At 39.9% G+C, this 20,686-nt stretch overlaps 1 protein-coding gene across 2 annotated transcripts in view; it reads right to left on the bottom strand.

The window, feature by feature from the left end:
* Window positions 1-20,686, bottom strand: part of LOC113635411 (zeta-sarcoglycan) — a 128,298-nt gene that overhangs the window by 10,096 nt on the left and 97,516 nt on the right. For both annotated transcript variants that reach the window (XM_027134802.2, XM_027134803.2), the window contains exons 5-6: window positions 13,189-13,311; window positions 12,387-12,459 (exon numbers count right to left, since the gene is read on the bottom strand). In XM_027134802.2, coding sequence (XP_026990603.1) covers window positions 12,387-12,459; window positions 13,189-13,311 — 196 coding nt within the window. The remainder of the gene's footprint in view (window positions 1-12,386; window positions 12,460-13,188; window positions 13,312-20,686) is intronic.

Below are 20,686 nucleotides of genomic sequence, written 5' to 3'. Positions count from 1 at the left end.
GAATGTACTTTCACGCAATAAAAAACAATTGAAATGGGGAAATAACAGACTAAAAGTCCAATTCACTTCAACTCCACTTCATATCTAAAACATTGCTTTTTTCAGCCTTTACAGCAATAAGATATTTTTAGAAACAGGTTGTGCTCTTAATAATGATAATAATAGTAATAGTAATAATAATAATAATAATAATAATAATAATAATAATACAAAAATAACAAGACAAATATTCTGTCAATATTAAGTCATTCAGAGAGCACTGGGTCACACCGTCTTGCCTGATACTAAGAGGTGAAGAGGCCACGCATGCTATCTGAAATCAGGAGGTGGTAAGATCACAGCTCCTACACTGAAATTAGGTAGTGCAAAGGCCACACCTTCTTATCTCATTTATACAGCTGAACAATTGATGGTTTAGGGCCTTTCTCAAGGGCCCAATAGAGACAGTTTGGCAGTGCTGGGATTTAAACTTCTTCTTCTTCTTTCGGCTTTTCCCTTCAGGGGTCGCCTTCGTCCTAGCCTTAACCATTACCACATACAGTGAGCTTCAGTTAGATGAATTCCTTGCTTGTTCCTTAGCATTTAAATGAAGTGAGGTGTGCGTGTGTGTGTGTGTGTGTGTGTGTGTGTGTGTGTGTGTGTGTGTGTGTGTGTGTGTGTGTGTGTGTGTCTGTGTGTCTGTGTGTGTGTGCATCTGCCACCAAACAGCAAGGTATTCCCAAAGGACTTCAAGAGAAAATGTAGCTCCAATTCAGTCACAATTAGAATCTGGAACTAATCTCTTGGGTGCCGAACTCAATCTACAACACACAAAAAAATAAATCGCAAAGAATCCCATTCTGCTTGTAAACATACGGTGGCAAATACAGGCAGGAGTTGAATTGATACTGATACTAATAATATTTCTCTGCGCATATTGTCTCACCATACACTGGTATTTAGCCGACTAAATCAGGTTTCCAGGCAACTAAAGCATGTGATTGGGTAGGAGACTGGAGCTTTTACTCACTAATAAACTTATCATTAACTCACCTGAAAAGCAACCGACAAAACTAATACTCAGAAAATTGTATCATGATGTTAATATATTGTTATTGATATTGTAGTAGCGGTTTCCCATTTGTCACAGATACCTACACACACCTTGATTTGACCTGAGTATATGAGAATAGTACCCCAGTAAACCGGGAACAGGTACGTTGTGCTATTATGTTACAGGATAATTAACAATTTGACCACCATGAATATATTGACTTAACAATACTCCATTTTCCCCCTCAATTTCTCTCTTGGTGGAATCTTTCCCCAAAGGCCTTTTCAACAGAGAGATTCAATCAAAGCATTGATTTTCTGTTTCAGGGTCTCCAGAGCAGGACGCTTGCAAAAAAGTGTATAAATATCTCAAGACCACAGATGGCCCCACACTCCTCCTCCTCCTGACTGGTTCATTTTAGCGATAGATAAGCATGCTTCGGCGGTTTCTTATCGCCGTAATTCAACACCAACTTCCCGCTCGACCTTCAGCTGTCTGCTTGACGGATTCGCAAGCAGCCTTTTTTTGGTTTACATGACAAGCAAAAAATGAGCACAATGGAAGTACACTTCCTTTTCATTCGGTAAAGAATAAGCAGTGCACTTTAAAGAATGCAGAGTTGTCTCCTCAGTCTGCAAAGAATACATACAAAGATCTCTTTTTGTGATCAAGTCCAGAAACTTGATAACCTAATTACATTGGAGGGGTAACAGTTTTTTAGGGAGTGTATCAAGCAGTACGAAGGGCTCGAAGAACCATTAATTCAGTCATCTTCAGTAACCAATTTATCCTGGTCATGGGGCAGTGGATCCTAGATTGTATTGTATCCTTTGTATACAATTGTCTTAAAACAGTTTAGCAGTGAGTGTCTTTAACACTTCTGACCAACACCAGAATGTTATGATTTAGACATAAAAAGATAGTACTAAACTGGTGGTTATTAGTGTCCCTTATTTAGTCACGTTAGCCTTGTAAAAGGCTTCCTATGTTAAATAAAAGAACTTCACCCATTAATCATGTCCAAACAGAGGACAGTGTTCTGTGAGACAGAGTTCCACTTAATGCCATACTGTAACAGTTTCAAGACAAAGAAAAAAAAGCCTGTGTCAGCGCAATGTGAGGCAAATTTTCCCAGCTTGCATATGATAAGGCATTACAGGTGATTTTCGAGGTGCAGCAGAGCTCTGACAGACTGTGAAGCATCACAGATTCACAGATTCGATTCACATCGTATAAACCAGATTTATTCTGCTTCTGTTTTTGTTTTTTAAGCAAGTCTTTCCAACAATTCTCATGCAAACTGGAAATTTTAAATATACCCTAAAGGCATGGCTCTAAAAAATGGCCTCTTCTTGGGGTCTATTGGGGGAAAGGTGTAGAAATGACAGCCCTTCTTTCCTAAAACTTCTTTGTTTATTTTCAATTTAGCTGTTAGGCTGTTTGAATGGTCACTTCAAGCTTTGACAACAAGTACAGTCTTAAGATATATTTAGACCCTTTAATGGTTCTATGTTGTATAATAATGATTTTTTTTTTTATTTCTCTTGGTTTTTCATCATGAAAACCAAAAATAAATAATAGTCCCTATTATGATAACTTTCTTTGAACCCTCCGATTGCCCCCCTGGGGAATCCTTAAAGATATGTTGGGTCTCCTTGGGGGGGTCATTAAGGTGTAATTGTAGCTTTCTTAACAGCAAAGGTTTCAACTTTAGGAAACTGTGTACCTGTGGAAAATTTCTCTGGGGGACACAGTAAGGTTTTTACTGTATCTAGAACACAAGAACAAAGTGCATCCTATCAGTCAGGGCTTCAGAAGGGTTTCTTCTGGCTCTCTGTGAAGGAAACATCAAGTCTTCTGTGTAGTAACCTACTGTAGAATGGACTGCTTAATGATCAGTGAGTTTGAAACCTATCTTCTTTCAAGTAAGGGTTTCATTTGGTTTTTCATAAAACCCTGTTTGGTGTTTCTTTGGAAGGGTTCTATTTCAATGTAGAACCTTACAACAGACTACATCCCTACCAGTGGATCCAGCTACAGTGTTAATATTTAGTGTCTTTAAGAATGGGCCTGTTGTAGCATACACTAGTTTGGTTTGGTGTCATCACATTGGGTTCCTCCCAAAACTGCTTCACCTAGAAAAGTTTTATGATGACAGAAAGGCTCCAGAAAGAAACATTTCTCCTTGGAGATCTGAGCAACATGTTGGGCACCATCGATTTGTCAATGTCTCTGGGTAACCCAGCTCTGTTGATGTTTGTGTGTGCGCTCTGATTTATCACTAAGTCTCCGTGCGCCCTTTCCCTTGTCCCTACAGTTCTGGATATTGACTTCTGGCTCGGTCCAATGCTAACATTAACCACTGGGATTCCTGCAGCTAACCTTTGCTTTCTTATTCCCCGGACACTTTTTAGACCCAGCGTCAGCCTTTCAAGATGACGGATAGCACTGTAGCGCTGATAGATGAGCTATGTCGCGCCACCAGAGATGGCCAAATGGCAGGATGTGACATTTTCAAAAAATTGCCATCTTTTCTGGAGAAAAGCTGCAAGTATGGATCTTGATGTAATGTGAAAGAGAAATGAAGCAGAGAGACAGAATCGAAAGGAGGAAAAATAGACAAGTGTGAATCAAAAAGATGATTCAGAAGATGGTGGAGTCTAGTCATCTACTAAGACTGAAAAGGACTAATGCATCGTCCTGTCAAAGAGGGCAGAGCAAAAAGGTTGTAAACAAAATAAACTTTTTTTTTAATGTCATCTTTTTTAAAATTGCTTGTCTAATAACCTTTAAAGAAACACTGATATACTTTGGGATGACTGACATTTTCACAGTTGATAAGGAGAAGAAGATGACAGGAAAAGAGACTCTAAATCATCAGCTATATAAATGACAACGATGTAACTATGTTCCCATCATTATTTATCACATTCTCTTGAATTTACAACCTCTTCTTTCAAACTTTTATACTAATCCTCCTCCACACAGAAAGGTCTGAATGGACAGCTGACTAGGAAAGACAGATGGGGGAGGGAGTAAAGTATCAGACCCTAAGGCACGAGACGTGATGTACAGCAATTTCGCATCTGAAGCTGTAATCAGGAGTGAAAGAGCAGACGGCTGTCGTCACACAGAAGGACGTGGATCAGGAAGGATGGGGACAGAACGTCTGGAGAACCACGGAAAGGGAAAGATGAAGATTAAGAAATACCAGACAAGCTGTATGGGTGTGAGACAAAGACAGGAATAAAAGAGAGGATCAGTATTCCCAGAGCGTCCGTCTGTTTCAGGAGGCTGCTACTGAAGGACGAGACCAATAAAATACAGCCACAAAGACTGCTATCAAAGGGTCTGCCTCGGTATCAGAGTCTTTGAAGAAATGCCTTTAAATCATATAAACCTCTGAGCTGAACTGCCAAGTATCAAAGAGTTTTAAATAAGATCTTGTGTAATTTGTAAGAAATAAAATACAACAAAGAAATGATGTGATATGGCAGTTATAGCAATAGAGTTACTGTTAGGACCATGAAGTGATTTTCTGATAACATCACATCTTAAAGTGTCTGTTATTCTCATATACAAACATCCTACCTTATGTATTGTGTACTTTAGCTGCGTACTCAGGCATCTCCGCTAATCCTCTCCAAGCTCTGTTTTTCTTTGTAATGTCTATACTAGTTTAATAAAAGGTCATGTCAGACAAGATAAGATAAAACCGTGATTAAAAGTTCTGCTTCCATATAATAAAAACTAACTAAAGTCCCAACTAATGATCTCCTGTTAAAGAGAGCAAGAAACTGAAGAAACCTGGGAATCTTTTACGCTTGTCTCTTTACAAACACATGAAATCTCATTGAAGTGACAAACAAATCTAGAACTGAAATGTTGCTTGTGATTGTAATAGAAGTTCGATTGTAATAAAAAAATAATAAAAGCTTGCTTCCTGATTGGTTGTTGCTTTTGTGAAGGTAAGCTGGAAACATCTAATCATCTTGTCACCCATTTTGGTATCTCTCTCCTTTTATTCCCCCAGAGAGGTTAATATTAGCATAGCTTGTCCTTGTCAGGTTTTCTGTAAATATGTTTCTGGCTGGCATTTAGCTGGTGTGATAACTGCTGCGATAGTGAGAATCTCAGCACAAACTACCTGACTGTGGTTGGAGGGCACCGATGCGATCATCAGCCTCTTTACAATGTAGTGCATGGTATTTGGAAAAAGAGAATCGAAGAAGACTCGCTGTCCCTCTAGGACCTTTTAGTGTAATGTGATGCCACAAATCCACAAACTTCATCAAGACGTTTTACTGACATACGACGCAATGCGTGATTTAGTAAAGCTGTTAAACAAGACAAGTAAAAACCCAGTCGAAAACATGGGGCGCCAAAACTTTCCCGTCTCTATATCCGTCACCAGTTTAGACAAAGGACGTCTCTTTTTGAGCAAATCAATGATGAGGAGTCGAGGAAATGTGACATGACTGGTAGTGATACATTTCCATACGGAATAGGCACCAATCCATTTCTATCATCTCTGCAAATTCCGGTGAGCAATAAAGTCAGCAAATCCCTTTCTAAATCTCTCAATTTCTCTCTCTCTCTCTCTCTCTCTCTCTCTCTCTCTCTCTCTCTCTCTCTCTCTCTCTCTCTGTCCATCTGTAATTAATGTCTGGAGAGAGTAAAGCCGTCACACCGGCGTCAATATCAAGTCCTTTGTGCTGCACTTCCACCGTTAGCAGTCACTGTTAGCTACAAATGACATTTTCTTCAACTTCACCTTAAAATAAATCTATCAAGTAGCAGAATTATGTTGCCTTATTAAGAAATTTATAGAAAATATGATTTCCAGGAACAGTTTTGGACCTCGCTAGCCAACAGTTATAACTCTACTCATGTTCTTTACATACCGACACATTGCGTTTGTGATGTCCTAATGTATAATTATGCTAATCTTTTAAAGTCAAAGCTGTAAACTAGCCATGCTAAAAAGAATGATCAGATATCTTAATGCTTTATAACAAACCTGCACACATGCTCGTAAATATGCTACAATGCATTATAACATTCCTCAAATTATATATTTCAATAAAGAATATAGAGAATTTTCCTGTATGCTATAATGCGTTTTAATAATAAACACCTTATTACAGTGGGTTATTGGAGGTCTTTTGTGTCTTCAGTTTGTTATAAGGCATTATAGCTTGCAGTAGAATTGGTTATATTGTAATAACCCCAAGCTTGTGTTTATGTAGATTGTACAGGTCAGATGTTGTGTTATATTATGTTACACTTTCACTGCAGCTTTTTACAGGAGAAAAAGATGACCTTTTGGAATAATATTTCTCATCCAGGCTTCCTCTGCTATATGTGGCGTGTCACTGAGTCGCGTTTTAACTTGCCGGAACCCTCGCTTTTATTTTCCCTGATTATGGCTTTTGCAGCACGTCTCTGCCAGCTCATCGGTGATGAATAAGAAGTGAAAAGTGAACTCAGCACTCTCCAAAATCTATTCACAGAGCAGACTGTTAAATAAAGATGCACAATAAAGAAAAAAATATTACAACTGGCTGAAATAAACACACAGACAAACTCATTTTGGGTGGTTCATGTTCTCTAAAACACAGTTTTGTTCAAACTGGACTTGTTGACAATTTCTCCACACCTCAGACGTGACAGAACCCAAACAGCTAAATAAGTTTTTTGTTAACAAGGTGTTTTTACTCTCCAGCATGCGTCTTGACTTCCCACAGCATAGCAAAAAGCAGATTGATGATCACTGGACCGTAGTCCTGTCACCCGTCATTCAAAACCGATCCCGTTCCACTTGGCTTCACTCCGCAGAGATGTATGAGACCTTCCTCTGTCGAAAGGGGGGCGGGGTCAGTGCCGGTTCCGCTTGGGTTCCGCTTGGGTTCCGCTTGGCCATGTTGGCATCACAGCAATTCAAGAGCTCATCATTCAAATTCCAACTAATTAGCTCTTGTTAATTGGATTCACTTCACAAGTCAAACTGAAACAAGAGGATCTGACCCCTGACTCCTGCCTCGGATCTCAAGAAGTGTCATCTCTAGGAAGGATAAATGTAAAAATAGAAAAGAGCCTGTTCTGAACAGGGGAACTATGGGTCTTTTTCTGTCTAGCCTGCTTCACTTTTAAGGTTTCTTGTATCCAATGTATGCATCCATATTTCTGCTCATGCTGCATCACAGTGCACAGTAACACACTCATTATCCATCACTATGCATCCTCTACAGCAGGGGTCTCCAATCTTATCCGGAAAGGGCCGATGTGGGTGCAGGTTTTCATTCCAACCAAGCAGAAGCCACACCAGAGTCTACTTTAAGCCAAGAACAGCTGATTAAACAGGTGGAATCAGGTGTGGCTTCTGCTTGGTTAGAATGAAAACCTGCACCCACACCGGCCCTTTATGGATAAGATTGGAGACTGCTGCTCTACAGCATACATGAGCTAGTCAGGCTTACATCACATGGTATAAGATTCCTGATGACTATAATTATGAGGAGGAGTAAATGAACCTGATACAGTAGGATGATCCAGTACCAGTATCTGCTATCAGTGTATCTCAGGTTTCCACAGGTTGACCTCAAACCCAAACAATCCCTAATCCAAGGTTTATGACCTGCATTAACTAACAGCACAAAGTCATTTTCTCTTTCCAAAATCTTTCTTTCACCCTATTTTCCACTCCATGGGAAGTGATGGTTCAGCGATTAAGGCTCTGGGCTACTGATCAGAAGGTCAGGGTTCCAAGCCCCAGCTGCCACTATTGGGCCCCAGTGCAGAACCCTCGCTACTCTGGTATCATGGCTGATCTTGCACTCTGAACCCAACATCCTAACAAAGTGTATATGCAAAGAAAAGAATTTCACCATGTGACAAATAAAGGCTTCTTTTAAACAAATACATAATTAAGATCTATTCTAACATGAGCAGAAACAAATTCCTGGTAGGTTACTAAGCTACACGGCAGCCAGAGAAGAAGCAGTGTTGGAGAGTTGGCACTAATGTTTCATTGTCTTCATGTTGGTGTATAATGAACGATAATGAAGACCCAAGGCAATTTCAAACCTCCAGACTGAGAGATGACTCACGAACTGTACTAAAGAGAGATGAGTGACTAAGATAAGTGGCCAGAATCCATCAAATCTATTAAATGCTTTATTTGGCTTGTAGTAAAAGATGACACAATGTCATTTTACTCATGAAAACAGAGCTTAATAATCATTATGAATAGAATAATGAAAGTGATCTTTTCAGAGCTTATGGCTACCTGCACTCACAAGCACCTGAAGCTCACACAGGGAAGCCGTTGCTGTAGTCCACTGAGTCCCTCTCAAAGACACGCCCTTCTGTCCCACCGAGACACGCCCTGCTGTCCCACTGAGACACACCCTTCAGTCCCACTATGACACACCCTTTAGTACCACTGAGACCCGCCCATCTGTTCCACTGAGACACACCCTTCAGTCCCACTGAAACACACCCTTCAGTCCCATTGAGACATGCACTTCAGTACCACTGAGACACACCCTTCAGTCCCACTGAGACACACCCTTCAGTCCCACTGAGACACACCCTTCAGTCCCACTGTGACACACCCTTTAGTACCACTGAGACCCGCCGATCTGTTCTACTGAGACGTCTGTTCGAGCCACTCGTTTATATTTGTCATGTACAATATTGTAACTTGTGATCAGGTTTAAAGCAACAGACAGTAAAATAATAATATCATTCACACTGAACTGCAGAAACAAATAAACTCTTCTAGTATGAAGATAAATCCGTTCTCCATCATAATTCACTTTAATAGACTACTGGAAGATGTCTGCAAGAGCTTTTGGCCACGCCTCTTCCTATAAAAGATGCAACTTCTCAGCATACTCCATTTATTATATCGACAGACATCTGGGCTCTGGGATCTGAGTGTATTTTTATGAAGATCAGAGCGCCCATGTAAAACTAACCTCGTTATTCACTGGCGTTTTTGTAAAAGAGCTTAGGTTTTAGCAGCAGGTTAAATGAAATCATCCCCAGGATTGAAGAAGAGGAATTGAATTACAGGCCGAATGAAATTGAGCAAAAGACTGACTCATGAACCGTACGAAAACCCTCAAACATCTCTCAGGACATCAGGATGAGAAGAAATGCCAGCTCTGAATTCTAATGCTTTGTCAAAAGTCCATGTTTAAACAATGAGTTCCATAATCCATAAATGTAAATCTGGTGGAAAAAACTTTCAAATCTTGTCTTACATTAATGTGAATGAACACAAAACCTTCAGTGGGGTTTGCTCAATGCTATTTCTACAGCAATATAAATTTGTATATTTTTTGTATTATATATATGTTATTTATATATATATATGTTATTTAAGACCATTTAATAAGGATCAATTAATTTATACAAAGAATTTCAGTTCTCTCACTTAATTTTATCATAGGGATGTGCAAACTTTTGCACTCCGCTGTATGTACAAATCTCTGTTAACACAGCAAAAACTTCTCAAAAAAATCTCTGAATTTATTTGGGGTCAAATACAGTGATGCCTCGAGATATGAATGCTTTGACATACAAATTTTTTGAGATACGAGCATCCGAGCTGTCGCCGCCGAAACAAAGATCCCCAACAACCACGTGTTCTCTGTTTCCCCTGCCTCAGCTTCCCGCGTCTCACCCGGTTAAAGCCGCCTTTCCACTGCACACGACAAACGACGGCCGATAAACCGGAAGTCATTCATTTCCTATGGAGAGTTGCAAAGGGGCTGCGAATTTTCGGATCTGTTTTGAGCGTTGGATCCGTTAAAAAAATTTAATTTGTGTGACTACACCGCATCTGAGATGCCGACCAGAAAGGTTTTTATTAAAACGACCGGCAGACGTTACTGTGGAAAGACAGCAAAAGTTAGTGTCAAAAAAAGTTAGTGTCAAAAACAGCAAAAACAAGTGAAGAGAAAAGCGATGAAGAAATTTAAGCAAAATTAATGTAAAGAAAACAGAAATTGTAGCAATTAAGTTTAGTTAAGTTAATATAATTTCAGTTAAGTTTGTTAATTTTAGTGAAGTTTAGTTAAGTTCCATTTAAGTGTAAAGTAGCATGAAGAGTGTACAGTAGCGAGTAAGTGAACGAAAGTGAAAGTGTACGTATGAGACAAAATTCCGCCTGTTTACTCCTCCCTCAACCTCCGTGCGCATCTTCCATAAAGTAAAACCAGTTTATTTTTTTAACATTTTCTTTTAATACTGTATGTTTTTATACAATATTTGTCATTTATAAATACAGGTACTGTACATTTTTCATATTCAAAACACATAAACAAAACAATTGGAGTGGAATTTTGTGAGCTGGAACGGATTAATGGGATTTCAATTAATTTAAACGGGGAAAATTGTTTTGAGATACGAGCAATTTGAGATACGAGCAAGGTCACGGAACGAATTAAACTTGTATCTTGACACATCACTGTAAATAAATAAGTAAATCCCTATGCTAGGAATGACTCTATATCAGGGGTGTCAAACTCTGGCCCGCGAGATCATATCAGATGTGCATTACCGCTGGCTAGCCGCATGCTCCGCTAATACTACAAATCCCAGAATGCCTTGCCACTGTATTGACGCGTAGTAACGAACAGCAAGCGCCCCTCATTCTCTGTTGACAGTCGTTAACAACCATGTTACAGTCACATCGGGCAAGTTAATTCCACCCTCCACAAAAATGGCCAAACGAAAGATGGACAATAGGAGCTTTCAAGACAGGAGGGAGGCAGATTATCTGTTCACGAATATAAAGGACAGGCCTGTTTGTCTTGTGTCTTGTTTTTCAGTAAATATTCAGTTTGGCCCATGACTTTATCTCAGTTTTATATTTTGGCCCACTGTGAATTTGAGTTTGACACCCCTGCTCTATATTTTCATCCTGGGGTGTGTAAACTTCTGCACTGTATCGTATGTAAAAATGTAATGGCAATAAGGGCTGTGACGCTTGTCACTACTGTTGTCTTGCTGTAGAAGTTTGGCACAAATGACTGGAGTCTTCGATAAACGGATTGTTTAGAAGTTAGCTTGCTAATGCTTAAGTCCAGAATTAGTAAATTTACTTTAATTAAATGACCACATTAAAAAACAGCTGAAAAACATTGATAAGTTTTGAGAGTTTTATCTTGGCGATTCTCGCTGTATTTCTAAACCGAACCGCAATTTAACTTTGTCTGTAAAACCCAGCCATACGTCATTAGCCGCTAATGGACTCCATTAGTTCATTATGTGTGTCATTGACTTTAACTGCATAATTTGGCACTTTTAGTGTGAGAGAGAGAGAGAGAGAGAGAGAGAGAGAGAGAGAGAGAGAGAGAGAGAGAGAGAGAGAGAGAGGGAGAGAGAGAGAAATCATTCTTACTTCTTTCAAAAAAGTTATAGCTAAATAGCGCAAAAGAAAAACAGCTCATAACTGGCACAATTAGCGAGCACCTCTTCAGCCGAGTGTTAAGCAGCAAGGTGACAAATGCACTTCAATAAAACAACACTAAAGATAAAGGGATCTTGCTTCACCTCCTGTGCTTTAATGAACAACAGATTCAATATGGAGAAGTGAATTAAACCAATCAGCCAGAGCCAGAGGGAACTGGAGCTAGCGCAAGGATGCTAAAGACAATGAAAAAATAAAAAGGGCGAGTGGAAGAATCTCAGCAGGTGTGGAGATAAATTTGTGAAGAAAATACAGCAGGGCGCAATTTCTCTCACTCAGTGAAGTGATAGAGGGCTAAAATAAACTAGCTTAAGTTAGCTCGCTAATAAATGAGCTAGCATGGGCTTCTTGTTAGCTACTGTAAGCATGCTAATCGGCTGTGAATTTACCACAACAGCATGAGGCTTTACTCAGCTGCTACTCTAACAGCAGCCACCTCATCTTTCTTTCTTTCTTTCTTTCTTTCTTTCTTTCTTTCTTTCTTTCTTTCTTTCTTTCTTTCTATTTGTCTTAAAGAAGTAGTAACAATTAAAACTCTCTCATCTTTCCATCTGTTACTGTATGGAAATGGACAATACTTTATTTCACTAATCTCCTTTTAGCTAAAATGAAGGAAAAGCTAATTAGCCTGGTTGGTTGATTTTTTAACAGTGGGAGTGTCTGTAAGGATGTGGGGTGTTCATCTAAATGCTTAGGAGTCTTAATCACACACACACACACACACACACACACACACACACACACACACACACACACACTTACACAGTTACACTCTCTCTCTCTCTCTCTCTCTCTCTCTCTCTCTCTCTTTCACACACACACAGAGTTAAGTTCTCTCTCATATCTCTCTCTGGAGACGATGACACTCACTTTAGGTCTTGAAAAGGTTCTGCTCGAATGTGTGGCGTCTCAACTGAATGAGCAAACACGACTCCCTCGTTACCTACAGAGAGAGAGAGAAAGACATTGAGAAAGCTGGACATGTGGGATAAAGAATGACAAAAGGTGAGATAAGAGTGAGAAGAATAGAATGAAGAAAGGGAAAGGAATAGTGGACAGACAACAGATACTAAAAGGAAGAGAACGAATATAGGAAAAGCAGAATAAGTGTGCAGATACCAAAGATGGAAGAGAGGTGAGTGATAAAGGGAAAACATGAGTGCTGACATCATCACATCACAGTTCTCTGGGAAAACCTCATTTCTTTCTTTCTTTCTTTCTTTCTTTCTTTCTTTCTTTCTTTCTTTCTTTCTGCAAATTAAATTTGTATAGTGAATTTTTTCTTCTTTCTATTTTGAACCTTAAAGAGAGAGAGAGTCAGATCAGATAGATAGATAGATAGATAGATAGATAGATAGATAGATAGATAGATAGATAGATAGATAGATAGATAGATAGATAGATAGATAGATAGATAGATAGATAGAGGCCAAGAAACAGACAGAGACTGAAAGACAGAGTTTGATAGGAAGAAAGAGTGAGATAAACAATGAGAGATAAACAAAGAGAGACAGAGAGAAAGAGTGTGTGTGTGTGAGAGAGAGAGAGAGAGAGAGAGAGAGAGAGAGAGAGAGAGAGAGAGAGAGAGAGAGAGATGCTGAAAAAGTGTTTAGTCTGTGTGATAAATGAGAAAGTAATTTAATTTTAAATTGTGTTTGTGTGTGTGCATTACCTGTCACTCTAAGCTTCTCGGTGCCGATGCTGACCTCGTTCTCGTCTGCGGAGAACAGCACTCTGTCTCCATCTGAGCTCCGGACCTCGAACCTCTGACACTGAGCCTCCACCGTCTCCGATCCTGTCAACAGTCCCAGACAAAATCTCATCAGGATCACACTCAGACGCCCACGGCAACCATTTACGTATCAACTCTAAACGGTTTCAGCCTCAGATGCTTCAGTGGTCCACAGAACACCTGATCATTGTTCTACACCTTTCTAGTTACAAGCTTCAGACTCCTGAGGGCTGCTATCTGACTGGCTTTCCAGCAGGAAGACATTTAAAAACTCAGCCAATCATCTTGTTGGATAATGAGTCCACTTGGCAGCCATAGACTTCTAGACATCTCTAAACTGACCACGCTAGTTAGATCCAAGCTAACTAGTTTAATCAAGATCATTTTGTTTATCTGATCCAAGCTTGTTGCTCAGAAATTCCACAACATTTAATCTAACGATAAATGGATAATCAATTTGCTCTTTTTATCAGATAAAATAAGAAACAGTTCTACTGAGGTGTGTAACATCAGAAAAAACATCCGCTCTACAAAATCTGCTGAGGGATTATCAGAAATATCCACTCTGTCCTGCATGTGTGTGTATGTGTGTGTGTGTGTGTGTGTGTGTGTGTGTGTGTGTGTGTGTGTGTGTGTGTGTGTGTGTGTGTGTGTGTGTGTGTGTGTGTAAGTGGTGGCCGCCTTGAGAAATGTCTGCTCGGTATGGGATTGTATGCTATTTGCCGCTACGCTAGCTCCAATTTAAGACACAACACCGGAGGATTGGACAGTGTGTGTGTTTGTCCAGTGGATGTGATAGAGGATGCAGTGGACCATCACTTCTTTAATCTCCTGCAGCAGAGACTCGTGGGAAATGGAGTTTTTCCAGCAGGATCAGCAGGATAAATGAAGCTGCTATGCTTTTCCGCTTGCTGGCTCAATCAGGACGGCGGAAAAAAGGGCTCAACGTCGAGCCACTTGAAGAACGCCAGGCCACTTTTTTGCCGCCTCGTAGCACACAAGGGCACTTGAGTTTGATTTGGAAGCAGCGGAGGCAGACTTTAGCATTGAGGTTAGAGAAGCATGTGACTAACCTCGACGTGCACTTGACTCAGAGGTCTGAGTTATCGTTGGGGCTTTGGCAAGAGCGAGCATGGTGAACGTGGCCACCTTTGTAATCATTGCCAGACTCTCATTAATACAGATGTTTAACATGGTCACTTAAACCTAAGTCACTTTAAAAACGAGGAAAGGTGAAGAATGTAAAAACAAGGCATGGCGACTGTTTAATTAAAAAGCACAAATGTTCCCATGACCCTAAGTCATCTGTAAGCAACAAATGGGCTATTCACAAAAACAAGGAAACTGAGCAAGTAAAGTAACTCCCTGGTAACCGTAAACGGTACTGTGCTGTTCTTTTATTAGTCCATGCTAGCTATACTAGAGCACCCCCCTGTGGCTCACCCTGGCATTCCTGAGATTCAAACTTACAAGCTCCTGATCATCAACAATGGGCTGCTCCATGTAGTTACACTAATAAAATTAGTATGTCTCGAAAAGTGGTGGATACCTGGGTGGGTGGAAGTGTTGAGAGTGATGTGGCACCCGAGAGGAGTTACAGTGAGAGTAAAAAGATACAAGAAAAATTGACCTTGTGTTTGTTTCATTCTGCAGGGAGATAGACTGAGATTTGAGAATTGTGGTGCTTCACTTTGGACTCAAAGAGTGACTCGGTGATAAAACAACGTGAGTAGGGTTTCTGTGGGACACTCACACACCCACACCCACAAACACACTCACTTTATACTTAGCTTCACCTGCTGTATTATTCATTCAGTGCTATCTATCATATCCATAACACCCTAAACTGACCTTGGGGAAGAAGAAGGAAATATCTAGTTTATTTTGTGTGTGTGTGTGCGTGTGTGTGTGTGTGTGTGTGTGTGTGTGTGTGTGTGTGTGTGTGTGTGTGTGTGTGTGTGTGTGTGTGTGTGTGTGTATCTAACCTCTACCACTCCCCAGCATAGTGATATCACACCACTCTTTTTGGCCTAACCATCTCAAATTACACGTCAGCAGCAATTTCGTGGTCACCACTTAAAGATCCAAAGTGGTCTGTCACTCTTCATAAGCTGAAGCATTGCCTCAACACTAGACTGGCATTTTGTTCTTTATATTGCTAAATGGCTGGAACATGCAAATGCTAACAGCATCCAAAACAATCCAAAGCATCAGTTAGCATCAGCATCATACAGATTATGCTAATTGGGATTGATACTGGTCTTATTTTTAGCTGAAAGTCACAGAACAAAAATGTGACCTTCTCCATCTCGAATGAAACTTTAGCAAGGCGCTGTGACTATTTTTACAGTGTTGTGTCACCTTCTTTTATTAGCGACTCCTCATCATCACCAGGGTTAGCTCACATTGAAGCATTATGAACATCGGTGGAAGACTATGCAAGGTAGTATACCTATATGCTAACTGCTTTTATTGTTATTACACCACAGACACCTCTGATTTGCTGTAGTTGCTGTGATTGACAGGAGAGAGAGAATACAGTACACCCCTCCCTGAATGAGATAATTTCTCTAGACCTCCGAAAGAGTGCAAATATAAAAGCAACGTATATTTATACAACCTGAAACAAAACGTATCTCACGCTTTACCACAATCAATCATTTTTTGGCAACAATTTATTTGTAATGTGTTTAAAGACATTAAAGTCCAAATTAGTAACGCAACCCAAATTGACCCCAATTACGAAGGCCAAAAAGGATTAGAGTGCAAAATCTGAAGATAAAGTAAGACTAATTTCGATCATACTGATATAACGCAGTAGGAGAGTGCTGTAGGAAAGCGTTCATTTTACACCCGCCTTAATCCGTACTTGATTGCATCCACAGTTGCATGCTGGGTAAGAGCCGGATCTTATACTGGAGATGACATCTCTCCATGAAAGACGCCATACAATTAGACACTAGAACCTTTCTTGCACAGACAACTATAAGGTACCATATGCTTATTTGCAGATTTATGTAATTCTCCAAGCAAATGGGTTTGTTTTTTTCTGCTTAATTCAATAGGTTGATGATTATAAAGGGCAGTTTGTCAGTATTTGGGCAAAATAAAGTTAAGTTGGTTTGAGCAGTCTGGCATCTATATTGAGAGATAGAAATCACAGCCCACAGTTTATATGGAATGTTCCAGTGTATTATAAAATCATTAGCAAAAAAACTCTTATTATAAACCTGGGCATGGAATTTGCATCTATATATTGTAGATTTTTTTCGTGAGCTAAGACTTAGGAAAGTGCCAAAGCCAGTAACACAAGCAATCAAAAGAAATCCAACCCTGTAAAAGAATGCTATAAAGAGGAGGATAAACCATCATGACCTCAGAGGGTTCACTACAAAACCCCAGTCAGTGAATGGAACGCTACAAAATCCATAAACAGAGCTTATAGTGTGCTGAAAAACCTTATAAAATGTCTATAGTGTATTGTAGCATTATGGGCAGGGCAACAAAGTGAGAGAGGCACAGAGCAAAAAGGTTTAACATAATAATAATAATAATAATAATAATAATAATAATAATAATAATAATAATAATCTAATAAACCAAAGGCTGTTATTCAAATCTGGAAAATTAATAAAGGACAGAAATAGTGACCAAACTAAAAATTAGGTTGAATTGTAGAGTCCTTCAAATGCTACAGCACACTTGATTGACCCTGAGCTGGATACAGCACTCACTGAAGAGAATCCATAGACATATGAAAGTCTTCACCAACCTCTTCAAGCCCCTCTGGAAGACCTGAGATATAATTTTGAGGGCTGAGTCAAATAAATTGAACTTTTTACATCTAATCAAATGTCTCAAACATCAACTATTAGTGCTTCAGGATACCAGAGGGTGGAACCTGGCCTAGGGCAAGTCCATCTCCATACCAGAGGGTGGAACCTGGCCAAGGGCAAGTCCATCTCCATACCAGAGGGTGGAACCTGGCCAAGGGCAAGTCCATCTCCATACCAAGGGGTGGAACCAGCGGGCAAGTCTATCTCCCAACTTTGCAATTTAAATTTCACTTACTGAAGACAAAATAGCACCATGAGGTAAAAATCAAGAAGCTGGTGTACCAGGGTGAACTGGTGGGAAGATTTCAGAGCAAATAAGTGAGGGGTGAGGAGTTAAGGGTACTAACTTACTTGACTAACCATGAAGAGTTGGACACATACTTCATATAAAACCTAAAGAACTAGTCATCAATGGCAAAGAATTTTAACCCAGTACTTAACACGGCAATCGTGTATTTGGTTTCCTGAGTTAAAGATGAAATTGTTGACTCTATAATCATTACCAAACATTATAAATCAAATATGCTGACACAGCCACAACACCACCATTTGAAGAATGATCTACAAATTATATGGGGACTTTTTTATTTAGGTGGATCTCTGTGCTCCATTATACTACAGTCATACTACTCCAATCATTACAACAGTCTCACTACCGGCAAACTTCAGTACTTCTTTATAACTCTGCTCCAAAATGATCAAGATTCTCTTTTGTAAAAGACAAAAAAACCTGAGGGATTTAAACCTATTTATGCAAACAGGATGGAGTATGAATGATATCATAGGACTCAAACTTACCAACGGCTGTTTTAGTCATCAAAGAACCAGCTTTTTACTCTTTTCTTTCTTCACTTTCTTTCTGTAATCATGTAAATTACATTCTACTTTCATACACCACATATCATGAGGTCCTGGGTAAAACGTTTGACCGTAATTATGATTAGCAAGTGCTAACTAGCGATCTGAGACACAGTAATAAATAAAAAGTGGAACCTATTAGTCCTTAATGGTTTGAAAACTGAAGGCTGTAGTTCCTGCTAAGTCCTTAAGGAGTAACGACGCAAGGAAAAAACATGGCCGCTTCATCGAAAGCTTGTCTGTTTTTCATTCTCTGTGCATTCGTGTCCTCCTGGGAAGTGTGTCAGTCGGTCTTTAGTAGCACTGATGTGAGAGAGGCCTGAAGGCAGCCACTAAACTTTACACACAAACACAAATTGTTCAATAACGTGATGCTAATCTGTTAAGCACTTGTGTGAAAAAGCCATTGATTGCAAGCAGAGAGGACAAACGTGGGAGTTTTGTCGGAATGTCGGTCATTGTTCCTGAAGTGATATGTTTTTTAAACCTACTCGAGCAGGTTCTGAAAAATCAGACACGCAATCGGCTCTGACTGAATGGAAAGCCAGAGCCTGGGTGACTTATTGGTGAAGAAAGGATGGCTAGTGTTCTTAATCAACGTCACGCCAAAACCATCAAACTCCACAAGTCTCCGAACAAGGACAAGGACATATTCCATATCATGATGGAGCATTATTGTTTCTATAGCAAAAGCTCATATGTAAGATATCAAGCCAGATCGCTGATACGGTGAAGAAGAAATGTGTTTGTTTAACAATCGTGGAAGGAGTCTCCAGTGCCAGAGGTATTAGTGTAGGATTCAGTTGTCTGGAGGAGTTAACACTTCTCAGTAAGATGAGAAAAATAAAACATGAGGAAGATGATGATGATGACAGGAACTGACATGAAAAGTAGCTATAAATGCATTAAAAAGTACAGCCTGTCATTCCTTAACTGTATTTTTAATTCCCCCAGTGACAATGAGGCGTGGACTCCACAGAGCTGTCACTCGGAGCAAACAGGTGCTGGATGTTTCTCTGTCTTGCCTGATGCAACTTAAAGGAAAGTAGAAGCGAGGGATGTGTTCTAAACACAACAGTGACGAAAACGTGAGCCTGAAATATTGGGTTTAATCTCCGCAAACACCCGCGGGGTAAAAAACACCTGACACAGCAGGAGCAGTAGTGATGGCGGCAAAAACCAGGGATGCAAACAGAGGCAGAGGGAAGAAAAAAAGATTTATGATCTGCAGAAGATAAATTATTTATCTGAACTTGATAACAGACATTAATAAAAAAGCAAAGAGGGAGAAAGGATGAAGCAGAATCACCTGCATTAATCAGTGTGTGTGAGTGTGTGTGTGTGTGTGTGTGTGTGTGTGTGTGTGTGTGTGTGTGTGTGTGTGTGTGTGTGGTTTCGCGACATGTATAATCAATGTTGCTGTCATAACCTGCAAATGACTGATGTGCTTATTCACACACACACACACACACACACATATACACACACATACACATACACAATGCCCTCTATCACTGACATTTCTCTAGCACATGCATGCAAATTCCTCATAACCTCCACCACAGACACACACACACTTACTTGCAGGCGTAGGTGTGTTTGCCACAGCATGTTACTACACCAAGCTCCATCTCACTCTAATGAGAAAGGATGATGAAACACACTGTTCTACGGGACAATGCGAAATTGCGTAACCTGCCTACTGATGAGTCACTCTGGGACACACACACACACACACACACACACACACACAATTCCCTATCCGCTCACACAGTATACGTCAGTTTTTGAAACGCAAGGCACTGCATCAGAGCTTGAGAGATACTTCTTAACTTGGCAGAGCCCTTCTACAACATACAGTACAAGTGTGTGTGCTTGAGTAACACATCACTACGGTCACAATGCTTTTCCCAAAATTGCATTTTGACCCCCTCTCTTTCCATCTGTCTATCCGCCGGTCTGTATGTATGTATGTATGTATGTATGTATGTATGTATTTCTCTCTCTCTCTCTCTCTCTCTCTCTCTCTCTCTCTCTCTCTCTCTCTCTCTCTCTCTCTCTCTCTCTCTCTTTTCTTCCCCAGCTGGCAGGAAATGAAAGTCGATACAGAGGACTGAGACAACATCCCGAAGAGAATCTATACAGAGACACTGCTAGACAGGAAGGAGGGAAATAAAGATCAAGAAAAGAAGGAAGAAAGTGAAAGAGAGAAAATGAAAGATGGGAGCGACTGAATATGACTAAACAATAAACATGTGCATTTACATTATAGTTAGCAACATTAGCGTTCTGTTGTCTGTTAAGCTAGCTCATGCTAACATAGCAGATTTAACATGTTAACATGTTAACAGTTAACATGTGCTGCTATCTGTAACTGATTTAGCAGAGTTACAGTAGCATCATTGTTTGAATGTGATAAAAAATGAATAAACCAGCCAGATCATCTAATAGAAACTAGTTTTGTAGCTAGCATAGCTAGTGTTAGTGTTATCTTGTTGAGTGTGAGATAAAATGATTTAACTGTGTTAAGTTTTCTGCTTCTCAGCTATGTGAACTTTCGTGTTGGAGAATTCATGCTAGCAGAGTTCTACTTTTATTAAAGGTCATATTTTTATGTGAACAGAGCACAGCAGCGCTAATGCACATACATCACGCTAATAACGCTGATCTCCCAGACCATGATCCTCTGCTCTTTACCCTGATAATCACTGTCCTCCGTCACCCACAATGCACTGTGGCATCAT

This window comes from Tachysurus fulvidraco, chromosome 7, assembly GCF_022655615.1.
Source record: "Tachysurus fulvidraco isolate hzauxx_2018 chromosome 7, HZAU_PFXX_2.0, whole genome shotgun sequence".
Classification (NCBI taxonomy): domain Eukaryota; kingdom Metazoa; phylum Chordata; class Actinopteri; order Siluriformes; family Bagridae; genus Tachysurus; species Tachysurus fulvidraco.
Note: the sequence above shows the minus strand (reverse complement) of the source record. Positions and strands in the feature narration are given on the sequence as shown.